The following is a 14,723-nucleotide window of genomic DNA, read 5'->3' as shown; positions in this document are numbered from 1 at the left end:
GCCCAGCCAGAAAGGCACTGCCCTCCAGCAGAGCCTCTGATTGGCCCATTTTAATCTTGACTTTCTGGTGGGAATCCCTCTTGGAACTTCTGCTGACCAGGGAATTCCCTTAATGGCTGGCCAACATGTGGGCTTTTGCTGCTGGGGATGGCAGATGAGGTGAAGGTCCTCAATCACCGCCCACCTGAAAAGATTGAGCAGCCATTCTTGGCACAACATTATTTAACCTCCCCATAAACGAATCAGGCTGGAATGCTTGATAAAGAGCCAATATCCTGGTTATTCATCCTGTGCTTGATGGAGCTTGCTCCCAGATGAACAGACAAACTGCACAGCAGTCTTTAAAAAACAACAACCCCACAGCCCAATAAATTGTAGTTTTCTGGGGGTCTTTTAACAGAATGTTCAGCTCCCTTAAAATTACATTTCTCAGGGGTCTTTGGAGAAAAGCATGGTAGTTATGCTGGCATTAGTTATATTGGCATGAAACCAGTATTGCAGCAGAACAGAGGTTCCCAGGCTTATTTAGCCTTACTGTGCCCATTTCAGGAAAAAAATACTCAGCGTCCACCCCTGGAAATCTGCCTTCTTTAAGCAAACAAACAGAAAGACTCAGGGACAAATTTGTTTTCTTTTATGTAGCTCTATTTCTACCTATGTCCTAAAAGGTACCCCTGCCCGTACGGGCCAGTCGTGTCCGACTCTAGGGTTGTGCGCCCATCTCACTTAAGAGGCCGGGGGCCAGCGCTGTCTGGAGACACTTCCGGGTCACGTGGCCAGCGTGACGAAGCTGCTCCGGCGAACCGGCACCAGAGCAGCACACGGAAACGCCGTTTACCTTCCCACTATAAAGCGGTACCTATTTATCTACTTGCACTTAAGAGTGCTTTGAACTGCTAGGTGGGCAGGAGCTGGGACTGAACGACGAGAGCTCACCCCGCCGCGGGGATTCGAACCGCTGACCATACGATCGGCAAGTCCTAGGCGCTGAGGTTTTACCCACAGCGCCACCCGCGTCCCTACAACACAGTAAAGAAAGATGTTGTTAACAAGACACATTGAAGCTTGAAATTATAAAATTATTTATTAAAACCCATGGGGAGGACCAAAGTGAAGCCTGCCGGCTCAGTCCAATCCACCCCAGGGGCAGGGCTGGTGCCACAGCTTGCCTGCCATTGGCCAAATAGGAAGGCAAGCTGCGACCCACTTTCCGGTCCTGAGTTTCATTTCATTTATTGAATTTACATACATTTATTGAATTTACACACCCCTATACCCAGAGGTCTCAGGGTGGTTAAATGGTTGAGCCTATTTTATATCAGTCTAGAAGCTTCATATATCACTGTCATTTGCTTGCTCTTCCATCACACCAGCAATAATTATAACATTCTCTATGACAGAAAGCTCTGGAGCGTTTTAGTGGCTTTTTTTTGGCAATAATTGGCTCATTTGCAAATATACCTGTTGAGCATATGGAAAGCAAGCATTTAGACAGCTATAGAATCCATAGAATTGTAGAGTCGGAAGAGACCCCAAGGTTCATCTAGTCCAGTGTTTCTCAACCTGTGGGTCCCCAGATGTTGTTGGACTACAACGCCCATCATTCCTAGCCAGCATGACTGGTGGTCAGGGATGATGGGAGTTGTAGTCCAACAACATCTGGGGACCCACAGGTTGAGAACCGCTGAATTCTAGTCCATCCCCCTGCAATTCAGGAATCTTGTTGTCAAACATGGGGCTCAAACCCACAACCCTGGGATTAAGAGGCTCATGCTCTACCAACTGAGCTATCCCAACCGAGTGAAGCCAGAAAGCCCAGGAAAACCCCTTCCCTCCAGCATGACCCCAAGATCCAGGGGTGGCATTGTTGCCGTCCCACAACAGTGCCCGACCTGGCGCTAAGCATCATTGCACAACAGATGAAACACGTACAGTATGAACGGTTTTCCAAATTGTTATTCTCTTCTTTATGCTTCCACTGCCCTCCTATTTTCATTTAATGTCCCCTCCCCAATTGCACCCGAGGCTACTACTGCCCCCCTGGATCATCCCCCCACTTTAGGAAACCCTGTTGTAGAGCTATGCCCACAAATGTTGACGGTGAAACAGATTTGGAGCATGGCAAAGGTGCTGTGCTGCACACATCAAGTCAGAGGCTGCTGGAGGAGCTGATCTAAACTTCCCGAAACAATGAGCAATCTGATGCTTATCTCACAATCCCACTGAAGGAAAATGCCAAATCTGCCTGGTTTTACAGCGCCTCATTTAATTTCATGGTCCTGGGCATTCTTGTACTGAATGAGAAAAGCACAGTCATATGTTTAAACAGCCCCACCCTGCCGGAGTGGCTGATATCTTGGTCGGCTTAACTCCTGGCAAATCCTATAGTTGGTGGCAGCAGCAGCAGCAAGAATGACATACCTCTGGATTAGTTGCAGAACACACAGCCTTTAGCGGACCAAGGGTTGAGGAGAGCGGGACGATGGAGAAGCTGCAAAAGTAAGTCTCCTTTTCTGGGTTACGTGGGCAGATTGTGAGATGGGGGACAGTGGATGAAAATAAACCAGTTCCAGGAATAGGGGCAGTATGCCAACAAATGGCCAAATGCTCTGTTGTGATTAGTTTTTGTTCTCTTTCTCTGAAGGAAGTTTCGTTTTGTTTTTAGCTTAATCTGACTGACAACTTCCAAGCATCTTTGGGCCTTCAATACTATGCCAATTTCCTGGGAGTAAAAGTCATTGAACTCCTTTGTAAGATTCCACTGTTTAGTCCACAGTCTGGTCCTACGCAGACCTGCATAAATTCGTGTCCTATGCAGCAATCAGAATGCGTTGAAACTGCGGGGTTTGGGTACGTCCAGCTCATAGCTGTCAACGTTTCCCATTTTTTAAAGGGAAATTCCCTTATTCTGAATAGGATTCCTCACAAGAAAAGGGAAAAGTTGACAACTAGGGTCCAGCTTTGCAGGAGGCAAGGCATTACTCTTGAAGCCTTAATAGTTATTTCTAGGATTCCATTTTTAAAGACCTGAATGGAGACCAGAAAACTACTTAAGCCCTTCCCTGCATGATATGCAAGGCTTTTCTTAAGAGAGAATGGCTATTAGATTAGTTTAAGGTTGCAGTCCTGTGCAGATTTACCAGGGGTAGATACTGCCAACACAATGGGAATTTCGATGCATGGTTAAGATCATTTGTGCTCATGAAGGTATTGGGGCAGTTACTGTATACACAGTCCCTCTTTGAATACTGGCTGCTTCTGCAAGTATTTCAGGGCAGACATACCACATCATTGCCCATCAGTGTGTGCCTGTAACATCCTTTTGAAATCCCGCAACTCTTTGTACCGCAAACAGTCTGATTAATGCTTGTCCCGCTCTTGTTGTACTTTAGTCCAAGAGTGACCCTCTAGGCACCAATAATGCAGCAACATTGTGGAAGCATCGCAGAACAACTAATGGAACAGTGTGTGGATGGTCCTGTTTAAATCCACCACTAATGCATTGAGAGCCAGTGTGGTGTAGTGGTTAAGAGTGGTAGTCTCGTAATCTGGGGAACTGGGTTTGATTCCCCGCTCCTCCACATGCAGCTGCTGGGTGACCTTGGGCTAGTCACACTTCTCTGATGTCTCTCAGCCTCACTCACCTCACAGAGTGTTTGTTGTGGGGGAGGAAGGGAAAGGAGAATATTAGCAGCTTTGAGACTCCTTCGGGTAGTGATAAAGCAGGATATCAAATCCAAACTCCTCCTCCTCTTCTTCTTCTTCTTCTTCTTCTTCTTCTTCTTCTTCTTCTTCTTCTTCTTCTTCTATTATTGCATCAATGACATGTTGCAGAATAAATACCGGTATATACATTTTTTTTTTTAAATTGTCCAGAAGCACCTTAGAGACCAACTAAGTTTGTTCCTGGTATGAGCTTTAGTGTGCATGCACACTTCTTCAGATACGAAAGCTCATACCAAGAACAAACTTAGTTGGTCTCTAAGGGGCTACTAGGGACGCGGGTGGTGCTGTGGGTAAAAGCCTCAGCGCCTAGGGCTTGCCGATCGAAAGGTCGGCGGTTCGAATCCCCGCAGCGGGGTGCGCTCCCGTTGCTCGGTCCCAGCGCCTGCCCACCTAGCAGTTTGAAAGCACTCCCGGGTGCAAGTAGATAAATAGGGACCGCTTACTGGCGGGAAGGTAAACGGCGTTCCGTGTGCTGCGCTGGCTTGCCAGATGCAGCTTTGTCACGCTGGCCAGGTGACCCGGAAGTGTCTGCGGACAGCGCTGGCCCCCGGCCTCTTGAGTGAGATGGGTGCACAACCCCAGAGTCTGTCAAGACTGGCCCGTATGGGCAGGGGTACCTTTACCTTTACCTTTACCTACTGGAAATTTTTTTCATTTAAAAGATATATTTCTACTGTGTCAGACCAACATGGCTACCTACCTGAATTGTGCAGAATGCAGCTGCAAAAAACAACAACCTAGCAGTCCGGAGGGACTCCAGACTTTAATGATGTGGATGTACAGGAACCTCAGGAGGACTCAGGAAGAAGGAAGTTTCATTGGCTTTTTGAAAAATAGCAAGATTCAGGTTGAATCCTGACAAGACAGAAGTCCTGTTTTTGGGGGACAGGAGGCGGGTGGGTGTGGAGGACTCCCTGGTCCTGAATGGGGTAACTGTGCCCCTGAAGGACCAGGTGCGCAGCCTGGGAGTCATTTTGGACTCGCAGCTGTCCATGGAGGCACAGGTCAATTCTGTGTCCAGGGTGGCTGTTTATCAGCTCCATCTGGTACACAGGCTGAGACCCTACCTGCCAGCGGACTGTCTTGCCAGAGTGGTGCATGCTCTAGTTATCTCTCGCTTGGACTACTGCAATGCGCTCTATGTGGGGCTACCTTTGAAGGTGACCCAGAAACTACAACTAATCCAGAATGCAGAAGCTAGACTGGTAACTGGGAGTGGCCGCCGAGACCATATAACACTGGTTTCCGAGCACAATTCAAAGTATTGGTGCTGACCTTTAAAGCCCTAAACGGCCTCGGTCCAGTATACCTGAAGGAGCATCTCCACCCCCATCGTTCTGCCCAGACACTAAGGTCCAGCGCTGAGGGTCTTCTGGTGGTTCCCTCCCTGCGAGAAGCCAAGTTACAGGGAACCAGGCAGAGGGCCTTCTCAGTAGTGGCACCCGCCCTGTGGAACACCCTCCCACCAGATGCCAAAGAGGAAAACAACTACCTGATTTTTAGAAGACATCTGAAGGCAGCCCTGTTTAGGGAAGCTTTTAATGTTTAATAGGTTAATTGTATTTTAATATTCCGTTGGAAGCAGCCCAGAGTGGCTGGAGAAACCCAGCCAGATGAGCGGGGTATAAATAAATAAAAAATAATTTATAAAGGTTGTTGCTTAACGCGCTGCATGGGCAACTGTGCAGCTGTCAATCAGTTGCTGGACTGGACCCAGACAGCTCCCCCCTCCCCAAGGAAGCACTTCTGTTTCAGGGAGCTAATATATTGTTGCTCACCACCTCAATCTCCAAGACGTGTGAGATTCCAGGGATCTTAGGTGCTTAGCCAGAGTTCTTGTTTCCTTTTGGAAATGAGGCACAGTGAAGACTGTGATGCCTTTATGATGGATGGTTTATTTACACATATAGTCAACCCGAGCCTACGATGGAGGGGACCACAGCATCAGCACCCCCAAAATTCTCTTCTTTTTCTGCTAGTTTGCAGCCTTGGATGCAAACAGAAATCAAACATTGCTTTCAAACATTGCTCTGGCTCTCTCTCCAGCTCACTGCTTTGCTTCTAGGTCACATTACTCACTAAACTCTCAACTCCGGTTTCATCTGTTGAGGGATAAGCAGAAAGCCACCCATGCATATTTAAGCCAAGGCTGGATAGATTCTGCAGGTGCAGTCTGCATTGCAGATTCTGGACTAAACCGGGGGGGATGGGCTTGTTGATCTCCAGGGTGCCCCAAAACACTAACATTCTGTGCCAGAGATGGACAAATGTGTCCATTTCAGATTCCAGTCTAACGTTCAGTTTTCCACTTGCCCACATCGGTGTGCAATTACATGCTAAACTCTGTAAGTCGTATGGACTAGTAGGGAAACCAGCATATTTACCACCCAAGTGCTTGGTGATGACGACAAGACCCCTTAATGCCTTGCTGGGCCACATGGAAAGTGAATTATGAGGTGTTCGTTGCAAAGTCTCAAAGTCGCAGACTCAAAGGTTTGCCTCTAAAAGGAGAGGTTCCCTGATCATGGGGACCATCCTTTGAACTCCACCAGAGCATGTGACCTTCCTGTGGACAGTTGGTGTGAGAGTGTGTGTCGCTCTGCATATGCTCAGGAGTTTAGTTAATTTATTGCCTTCACCAATATCTCTCTTCATGTACAAGCGCTTCCCTTTTCCGGAACAAAGATCGTTCTGAAAGTTAAAGGTAAAGGTAAAGGGACCCCTGACCATTAGGTCCAGTCGTGGCCGACTCTGGGGTTGTGGTGCTCATCTCACTTTATTGACTGAGGGAGCCGGCGGGCGTACAGCTTCTGGGTCATGTGGCCAGCATGACTAAGCCGCTTCTGGCGAACCAGAGCAGCGCACAGAAATGCCGTTTTCCTTCCCACCGGAGCGGTACCTATTTATCTACTTGCACTTTGACGTGCTTTCGAACTGCTAGGTTGGCAGGAGCAGGGACCGAGCAACGGGAGCTCACCCCGTCATGGGGATTCGAACCGCCGACCTTCTGATCGGCAAGTCCTAGACTCTGTGGTGTAACCCACAGCGCCACCTGCGTCCCAGGTGTCCCTGTGTCCCGTTCTGGAGGTTACGTTAAGGTTATTGGAAGAAGCTTTTTTGGTACTAAAAACACATATAATAAAATAAAACGAGCAGGTCAAGCCTGTCTGCGGTGTTGACTGACACTGATCGTAACCAACCCTGCCATTGGGCAATGAGGATAGATGTCCTGCTTGCTCAACAGGACCGCCCCTTCATCTTCTCCCTCTTGCAGCTTCCCAGGTCACAAGGCCAATAACTGAGCACACCTGCTGCCTTAACAGCAGACAAGTCCCCAATGCTGAGGGGAGCAGATGCCCAGGCATGGAGAAGACAGAGAGAGATGGAGCAGGCGAGACAGAAACCGAATGCCCTGTGACTGGAGAATCCATTTTAGAGCCAATATGTACATAAAGAGATGCAAATTAGGGCTATCAAGAAACTCGACAAACGAGTCTGCTGAGTGCTTCCTGCTGCCTGAGAAATTTTGCTTTATTCATCTGAGCTTTATTATTATTATTATTATTATTATTATTAAACCCTCTTCCTTTTCTTGAAACAAAACTTCCCTTAGGGCTAAACTAGGCATTTTTTAAAAAAGGCGTTTTAATCATTAGCATCTTTACAAGGCTGCTTTGAAGGAACAGGGAAGAGGCACTAATCGAGGGGATATTTAACTGTTTCCCTCCACTCTTTCCCCAATCTAAATAGCACGCCTCTTGACAATCGCCCCCCCAAAAGTGCTATTTTAAATCTTTGTTGGATTTTTAATCTTTGTTGGAAGCTGCCCAGAGTGGCTGAGGAGACCCAGCCAGATGGGCAGGGTACAAATAATAAATCATCATCATCATCATCATCAGCTCTACAAAGGGGAAAACAAAAAGACATGCCAGGATTATATTTGTTGTTAGCTTCTGTTTTGCCACTGTGCAGCTGCTTAGAGTCACAAGACTCTGTTTACATTCCAGAGACATTCCAGGCTGTTGGAATATAATTAATAATAATAATAATAATAATAATAATAATAATAATAATAATAATTATTTATTATTTGTAGCCCACCCATCTGGCTGGGTTTCCCCAGCCACTCTGAGCGGCTTCCATAGAAACCAAAAAACACTAAAATATCATACATTAAAAACTTCCATGAACAGAGCTGCCTTAAGATGCTTGGCAGGGGGTTGGACTCGATGGCCCTTGTGGTCTCTTCCAACTCTATGATTCTATGATTCTATGATTCTAAGATGTCTTCTGAATGTCAGGTAGTTGTTTATCGTTTTGACATCTGATGGGAGGGCGTTCCACAGGGCGGGCGCCACTACCGAGAAGGCCCTCTGCCTGGTTCCCTGTAGCTTTGCTTCTCGCAATGAGGGAACCGCCAGAAGGCCCTCGGCGCTGGACCTCAGCATCCGGGCAGAACGATGGGGGTGGAGACGCTCCTTCATGGGAGTTTCACGGGAGACACGGGAGTTTCACGGGAAGTTTCACAGGAGACAGATGTGACGTTACTGGTTTCCTGTTCCTTTGTTGTTCGGTTGCTCTTTGCTCTCACAGAGAGAGGATGTATTTTTCTGTCTGCGTAGTAAGAAATAAAGCATAGCGATGTAGCCATAGATCTCATCACTTCCGTGTGCTGTTTTGGATTCTCTGCTGAATGGGATGTGCTTGGAACCTTATCAGAGGCTCAGATCATCAATCACGTCGGAGGCGATTCTGAAGGACTCAACCGGAGGACGATGAGATTTATCAGCTCGGTCATAATGGAGATTCCGACATCTGTATGCTTCCCCCTATGGAGCTAATGACTGCTGTGGTAGGATCAGGGAAAGTATTAAGCACCCTTCTCCATGGTGTGAAACAGGGCCGGCTCATCCATGAGGCAAGGCGAGGCAGCTGCCTCAGGCGGCAGGATCCATAGGGGCAGCAGAGCCGGCCTCCAAGGAATGCATTTCCCGCTACCACGGCAGCAGCCACAGCTATGGCATGCTCCTTGGAGACCAGATCTGTTGCCACCTCAGCAGCCACCCGCCAGTGCCACCTCTATAATGGCCTTTCAACTAAAAGGAGGTACTGGTAGTCTGCCCCAATCCTGACATTGTAGCAAACCCAGATTTTCCTGTGAGTATTTTGGTTGCTGGTCCTCAGGGCTCCGATTTAGCTGGGAACAAGCTGCTATCGCTGTGCTTTTATTTTATTTACTACATTTACATCCTTGTTGTTTAGTCGTTTAGTCGTGTCTGACTCTTTGTGACCCCATGGACCAGAGCATGCCAGGCATTCCTGTCTTCCACTGCCGCCTGCAGTTTGGTCAAACTCACATTAGTAGCTCCGAGAACACTGTCCAACCATCTCGTCCTCTGTCGTCCCCTTCTCCTTGTGCCCTCAATCTTTCCCAACATCAGGGTCTTTTCTAGGGAGTCTTCTCTTCTCACGTGGTGGCCAAAGTCTTGGAGCCTCAGCTTCAGGATTTCTCCTTCCAGTGAGCACTCAGGGCTGATTTCCTTCAGGATGGATAGGTTTGATCTTCTTGCAGTCCATGGGAACTCTCAAGAGTCTCCTTCTGCACCATAATTCAAAAGCATCAATTCTTTGGCAATCAGCCTTCTTTATAGTCCAGCTCTCACTTCCATATATCACTACTGGGAAAACCATAGCTTTAACTATACGGACCTTTGTTGGCAAGGTGATGCCTCTGCTTTTTAAGATGCTGTCTAGGTTTGTCATTGCTTTTCTCCCAAGAAGCAGGTGTCTTTTAATTACGTGTTTTCTCCTGACACCTAGTAACGAAGGTGCCAGTAGAACTTCCCTGGGGAGAGCTGCATTCCACAAATGGGGAGCCACTGCAGAAAAGGCCCTGTCCTTGTGTTGCCACTCTCCGGACCTCACGTGGAGGAGGCACATGAAGAAGGGCCTCAGAAGATGAGCGCAGGGTCCGGGTCAGTTTTATATGGGGGGGGGGGAGGCGGTCCTTGAGGTATTGCAGTCTTGATCAGATCAGAAGCCAGAAAAGGAAAAGCATGAGAAGCATCTTGCCTTAAGCAGTGCAACACATTTCTTCTCCTGTGTTCCCCCACTCCACCATGTATTTCCACACCTCCAGCCTGCTCATCCCTCGACCAGATTCTGCTTGTTTTGAGTCTGACTCAGTGCTTCAGTGCTCTGTGGCTGGCTTATTGCTTCCTCTCATCCCCACAGTAGCAGACAAATTAGACCGATACATTTAGATTGATACATGATAAGCCTTTGTGGCTTTGGACCCTCATATTTATGGGACTGCCTCTCCTGGTAATGCCCCGCAGAGGACCTTAAGGTCCATGAATAATCATAGTTTAGAGGTCCCAGGCCCTAAGGAAGTCAGACTATCCTCCACCAGGGCCAGGGCCTTCTCAGTGATGGCTCCAACCTGGTGGAATGCTCTGTCCCATGAGACCAGGGCCCTGCAGGATTTAACTTCCTTCCGCAGGACCTGTAAGACAGAGCTATTCTGCCTGGCTTTCAATTTGAACTTAGCCTGATATTTTATTCCTTTTCCTTCCATCCCCCTCACCTTTTTATGAAGATTACCTGCTCTGGGATCCCACAACTAATTCTTCCCTGGTCTCCTCGCTGGCCCAAATAGGACTAATTTAGCCAGCTAGCCCTGGTGATCATCTAATGTTTATTGGATGGATTTCCCCCCTAAATTGATTTTTGAATTCTGAATTTATTATTCATGTTTTATACTGTATTTTATTCTGTTTTTTGTTGCATCAATTAAGTGTTTTAAATTTGTTGTTAGCTGCCCTGAGCTCAGTTTTCTGAACCGGGAAGGGCGGGGTATAAATAAAACAATATTATTACTATTATTATTGAGGAAGAGGGATCCTTTCTATGGCTGCATACTTAGAGGATTTATACAAATAAAGCCACTCCTGCTATTAAGACAGCCCATAGTTTTTCTGATGGAGCAAAGTGAAGGTTTTTTGTTTTGTTTAGGTTTTTTGTTTGTTTTAAAGTATGAGAAAATCTCCTCCTGGTTTTGTATGGTCTCCCGAACCACTAGGGGATGCTGCAGAGTCACTTAGGAATGAAATGGTGAAGCTGCAGTCTGTAGCAATAATTACCTTTTCTATGCAATACTTCGAGCTGGTAGTTACAGTTAGTAACCTATAAAATGAACTCTTTTGTTTCCTAAATAAGGGTAGGGGACCTGTTTCAGCCCAAAGGTTTGCAAATAATATAAAATGCACATTAAAAATGGTCAAGAAAGTTAAAAACAAGGTTTAAAAAAATATGAACATGAATAAAAACAGCAGTTGAAAAATATGTACTATAAGATAATATTACAGATTAAAATGCAGACAGGTTTGTCCAAACAGTTTTTGTTTTTTGTTTTGTTTCTTTTTGCTGGTGCTGAAAAAGGATACAAAGAAAGTAAGGTAAAGGTAAAGGGACCCCTGACCATTAGGTCCAGTCATGGCCGACTCTGGGGTTGCGGTGCTCATCTCACTTTATTGGCCGAGGGAGCCGCCGTACAGCTTCTGGGTCATGTCGCCAGCATGACTAAGCCGCTTCTGGCGAACCAGAGCAGTGCATGGAAACGCTGTTTACCTTCCCGCTGGAGTGGTACCTATTTATCTACTTGCACTTTGACGTGCTTTCAAACTGCTAGGTTGGCAGGAGCAAGGACTGAGCAATGGGAGCTCACCCCGTCGCGGGGATTCGAACCGCCGACCTTCTGAAATGTCAATAGGCAGGGAGCTCTGGAGCTGCCACACTAAAATATGAATGCCTTTCAATTGTATGAGCAGATGTGAGACAGGCTGACAGGATCTCACTCCTGGCCGCAACCATATTGCAACATCCTGCGCTAATTGAAGTTTCCAGACCAAGGGCAAGGGAGGCCCCACATAGAGCACACTGAAGGAATCAAATTTCCACACGGAACCATTGTTGGCTAGTTGACTCTAACACTTAACAGAATTAACAATTAAAGATACAAACCAAATGATCGCTGCTGTTGCACTTCAACTCTCCATCAGATACTCCCTCATCCCCTCAACCCTCCAACTCAAGAAAATTATGATAGGGGAGAGGGTTGTTTTTTTTTTGTTGTTTTTTTTTGCACTGGACAGCAGCATTCATGTAAACCAACCTGCGTTTTGGCTCAGAGCTGGTCCGATCGGCAAACATACGGAGCTGCTTATTTGGAAACGAAGAGCTGTACACATTCTCTTGGCAAGATGCAAACCAAGTTCCCCAAACACTTGCAAACAGAGCCTTTTATTTACACAGTTATGTTTTTGTGAGGTTTCCTTTGGGCTCTTGTCCTTTGATATACCCCTACAGCACTGCTGGGGACACCTATTTCCCAGATTCAGAAACGATGACAAATGCCAGAGGAGCAAATAGGTTTATTTGGTCCGGCCTTTATTTGCTCTAGGGATGGGCCAAGATTGCTTAGTAATTTGCTTTCCACCTGCAGACCTCAGTTCTCTCCAAAAACCTCGCAAGTCTCTGCTTCACAGCTGAAATCCCTCAGGAGACCTACACAGGGGGTCTTGCCCCCTTTGCAGGGCACAGTGTCAGTGCTGGCCGTATTGCACGTGTGCAGAAAACCAAAGATTTAACACATAGGGCGATTGCTGACAGGAGAGAGGTTGAGAGATCGGCACTGCTTGCTGATTTGCAGGTCCAGTGTGTTACCTTTTACCATACAAAGCCCTGAACAACCTGGAACCCGGGTACCTATGAGATTGCTTTGCCCCACATGTGCCCATTCAACCCCTTCAATCAGCAGAATTGGCACGGTTACAGGTGCCACATAATATCTGTTCCACATCTGTAAGGGACTGGCTGGGTGAAGAGAAGCAGTGGGCATCTCTAGAATCATAGAATCATAGAATCATAGAGTTGGAAGAGACCACAAGGGCCATCGAGTCCAACCCCCTGCCAAGCAGGAAACACCATCAGAGCACTCCTGACATATGGTTGTCAAGCCTCTGCTTAAAGACCTCCAAAGAAGGAGACTCCACCACACTCCTTGGCAGCAAATTCCACTGTCGAACAGCTCTTACTGTCAGGAAGTTCTTCCTAATGTTTAGGTGGAATCTTCTTTCTTGTAGTTTGGATCCATTGCTCCGTGTCCGCTTCTCTGGAGCAGCAGAAAACAGCCTTTCTCCCTCCTCTATGTGACATCCTTTTATATATTTGAACATGGCTATCATATCACCCCTTAACCTCCTCTTCTCCAGGCTAAACATGCCCAGCTCCCTTAGCCGTTCCTCATAAGGCATCATTTCCAGGCCTTTGACCATTTTGGTTGCCCTCCTCTGGACACGTTCCAGTTTGTCAGTGTCCTTCTTGAACTGTGGTGCCCAGAACTGGACACAGTACTCCAGGTGAGGTCTGACCAGAGCAGAATACAGTGGCACTATTACTTCCCTTGATCTAGATGCTATACTCCTATTGATGAGGCCCAGAATTGCATTGGCTTTTTTAGCTGCCGTGTCACACTGTTGGCTCATGTCAAGTTTGTGGTCAACCAAGACTCCTAGATCCTTTTCACATGTACTGCTCTCAAGCCAGGTGTCACCCATCTTGTATTTGTGCCTCTCATTTTTTTTGCCCAAGTGCAATACTTTACATTTCTCCCTGTTAAAATTCATCTTGTTTGTTTTGGCCCAGTTCTCTAATCTGTCAAGGTCGTTTTGAAGTGTGATCCTGTCCTCTGGGGTGTTAGCCACCCCTCCCAGTTTGGTGTCATCTGCAAATTTGATCAGGATGCCCTTGAGTCCATCATCCAAGTCGTTGATAAAGATGTTGAATAAGACCGGGCCCAAGACAGAACCCTGTGGCACCCCACTAGTCACTCTTCTCCAGGATGAAGAGGAACCATTGATGAGCACCCTTTGGGTTCGGTCAGTCAGCCAGTTACAAATCCACTGAGTGGTAGCATAGTCAAGACCGCATTTTACCAGCTTCTTTACAAGAATATCATGGGGCACCTTGTCAAATGCCTTGCTGAAATCAAGGTAGACTACATCCACTGCGTTCCCTTCATCTACCAGGCTTGTAATTCTGTCAAAAAACGAGATCAGGTTAGTCTGACATGACTTATTTTTCAGAAATCCATGCTGACTATTGGTGATCACAGCATTCCTTTCTAGGTGCTCACAGACTGTTTGCTTAATGATCTGCTCCAGAATCTTCCCTGGTATTGATGTCAGACTGACTGGGCGGTAATTATTTGGGTCCTCTCTTTTCCCCTTTTTGAAAATAGGGACAACATTTGCCCTCCTCCAGTCTGCCGGGACTTCGCCTGTTCTCCAGGAATTCTCAAAGATGACTGCCAGTGGTTCTGAAATCACATCTGCCAGTTCTTTTAATACTCTTGGATGCAGTTCATCTGGCCCTGGAGACTTGAATACATCTAGACTAGCCAAGTATTCTTGTACTATCTCCTTAGTTATTCTGGGCTGTGTTTCCTCTGCTGAATCATTTGCTCCAAATTCTTCAGGTCGGGCATTGTTTTCTTTATCGGAGAAGACTGAGGCAAAGAAGGCATTGAGGAGTTCAGCCCTTTCTGTGTCCCCTGTTTGCATTTCACCATCTTCTCCTCTGAGTGACCCCACGGTTTCTTTGTTCTTCCTTTTGCTACGAACATACCCATAAAAGCCTTTTTTGTTGCTTTTAACCTCTCTAGCAAGCCTGAGTTCATTTTGTGCTTTAGCTTTTCTGACTTTGTGTCTACACGTGCTGGCTATTTGTTTGAATTCCTCTTTGGTGGTTTCCCCCCTTTTCCATTTTTTGTACACATCCTTTTTTAATCTTAACTCAGTTAAAAGTTCTTTAGATAGCCACCCTGGCTTCTTTAGGCACCTTCCATGTTTCCGTCTCATTGGTATTGCCTGAAGTTGTGCTTTTACTATCTCCCTCTTAACAAACTCCCAGCCATCTTGAACTCCCTTTCCTTTTAG

At 46.7% G+C, this 14,723-nt stretch overlaps 1 protein-coding gene across 1 annotated transcript in view; it reads left to right on the top strand.

Annotated features, from left to right (window-relative positions):
• Positions 1 to 2,348: 2,348 nt before the first annotated feature.
• FER1L6 (fer-1 like family member 6) overlaps positions 2,349 to 14,723 on the top strand; it is a 122,082-nt gene continuing 109,707 nt past the window's right edge. The window contains exon 1 of the mRNA XM_028736194.2: positions 2,349 to 2,499. Within this exon, the coding sequence (XP_028592027.2) occupies positions 2,483 to 2,499 (17 nt within the window). The 5' untranslated portion in view covers positions 2,349 to 2,482. The remainder of the gene's footprint in view (positions 2,500 to 14,723) is intronic.

The sequence above is a fragment of the Podarcis muralis genome, chromosome 8 (genome assembly GCF_964188315.1).
Source record: "Podarcis muralis chromosome 8, rPodMur119.hap1.1, whole genome shotgun sequence".
In the NCBI taxonomy this organism is placed as follows: Eukaryota; Metazoa; Chordata; class Lepidosauria; order Squamata; family Lacertidae; genus Podarcis; species Podarcis muralis.
The sequence above is the reverse complement of the archived record's forward strand: the minus strand, read 5'-3'. Positions and strand labels throughout refer to the sequence as shown.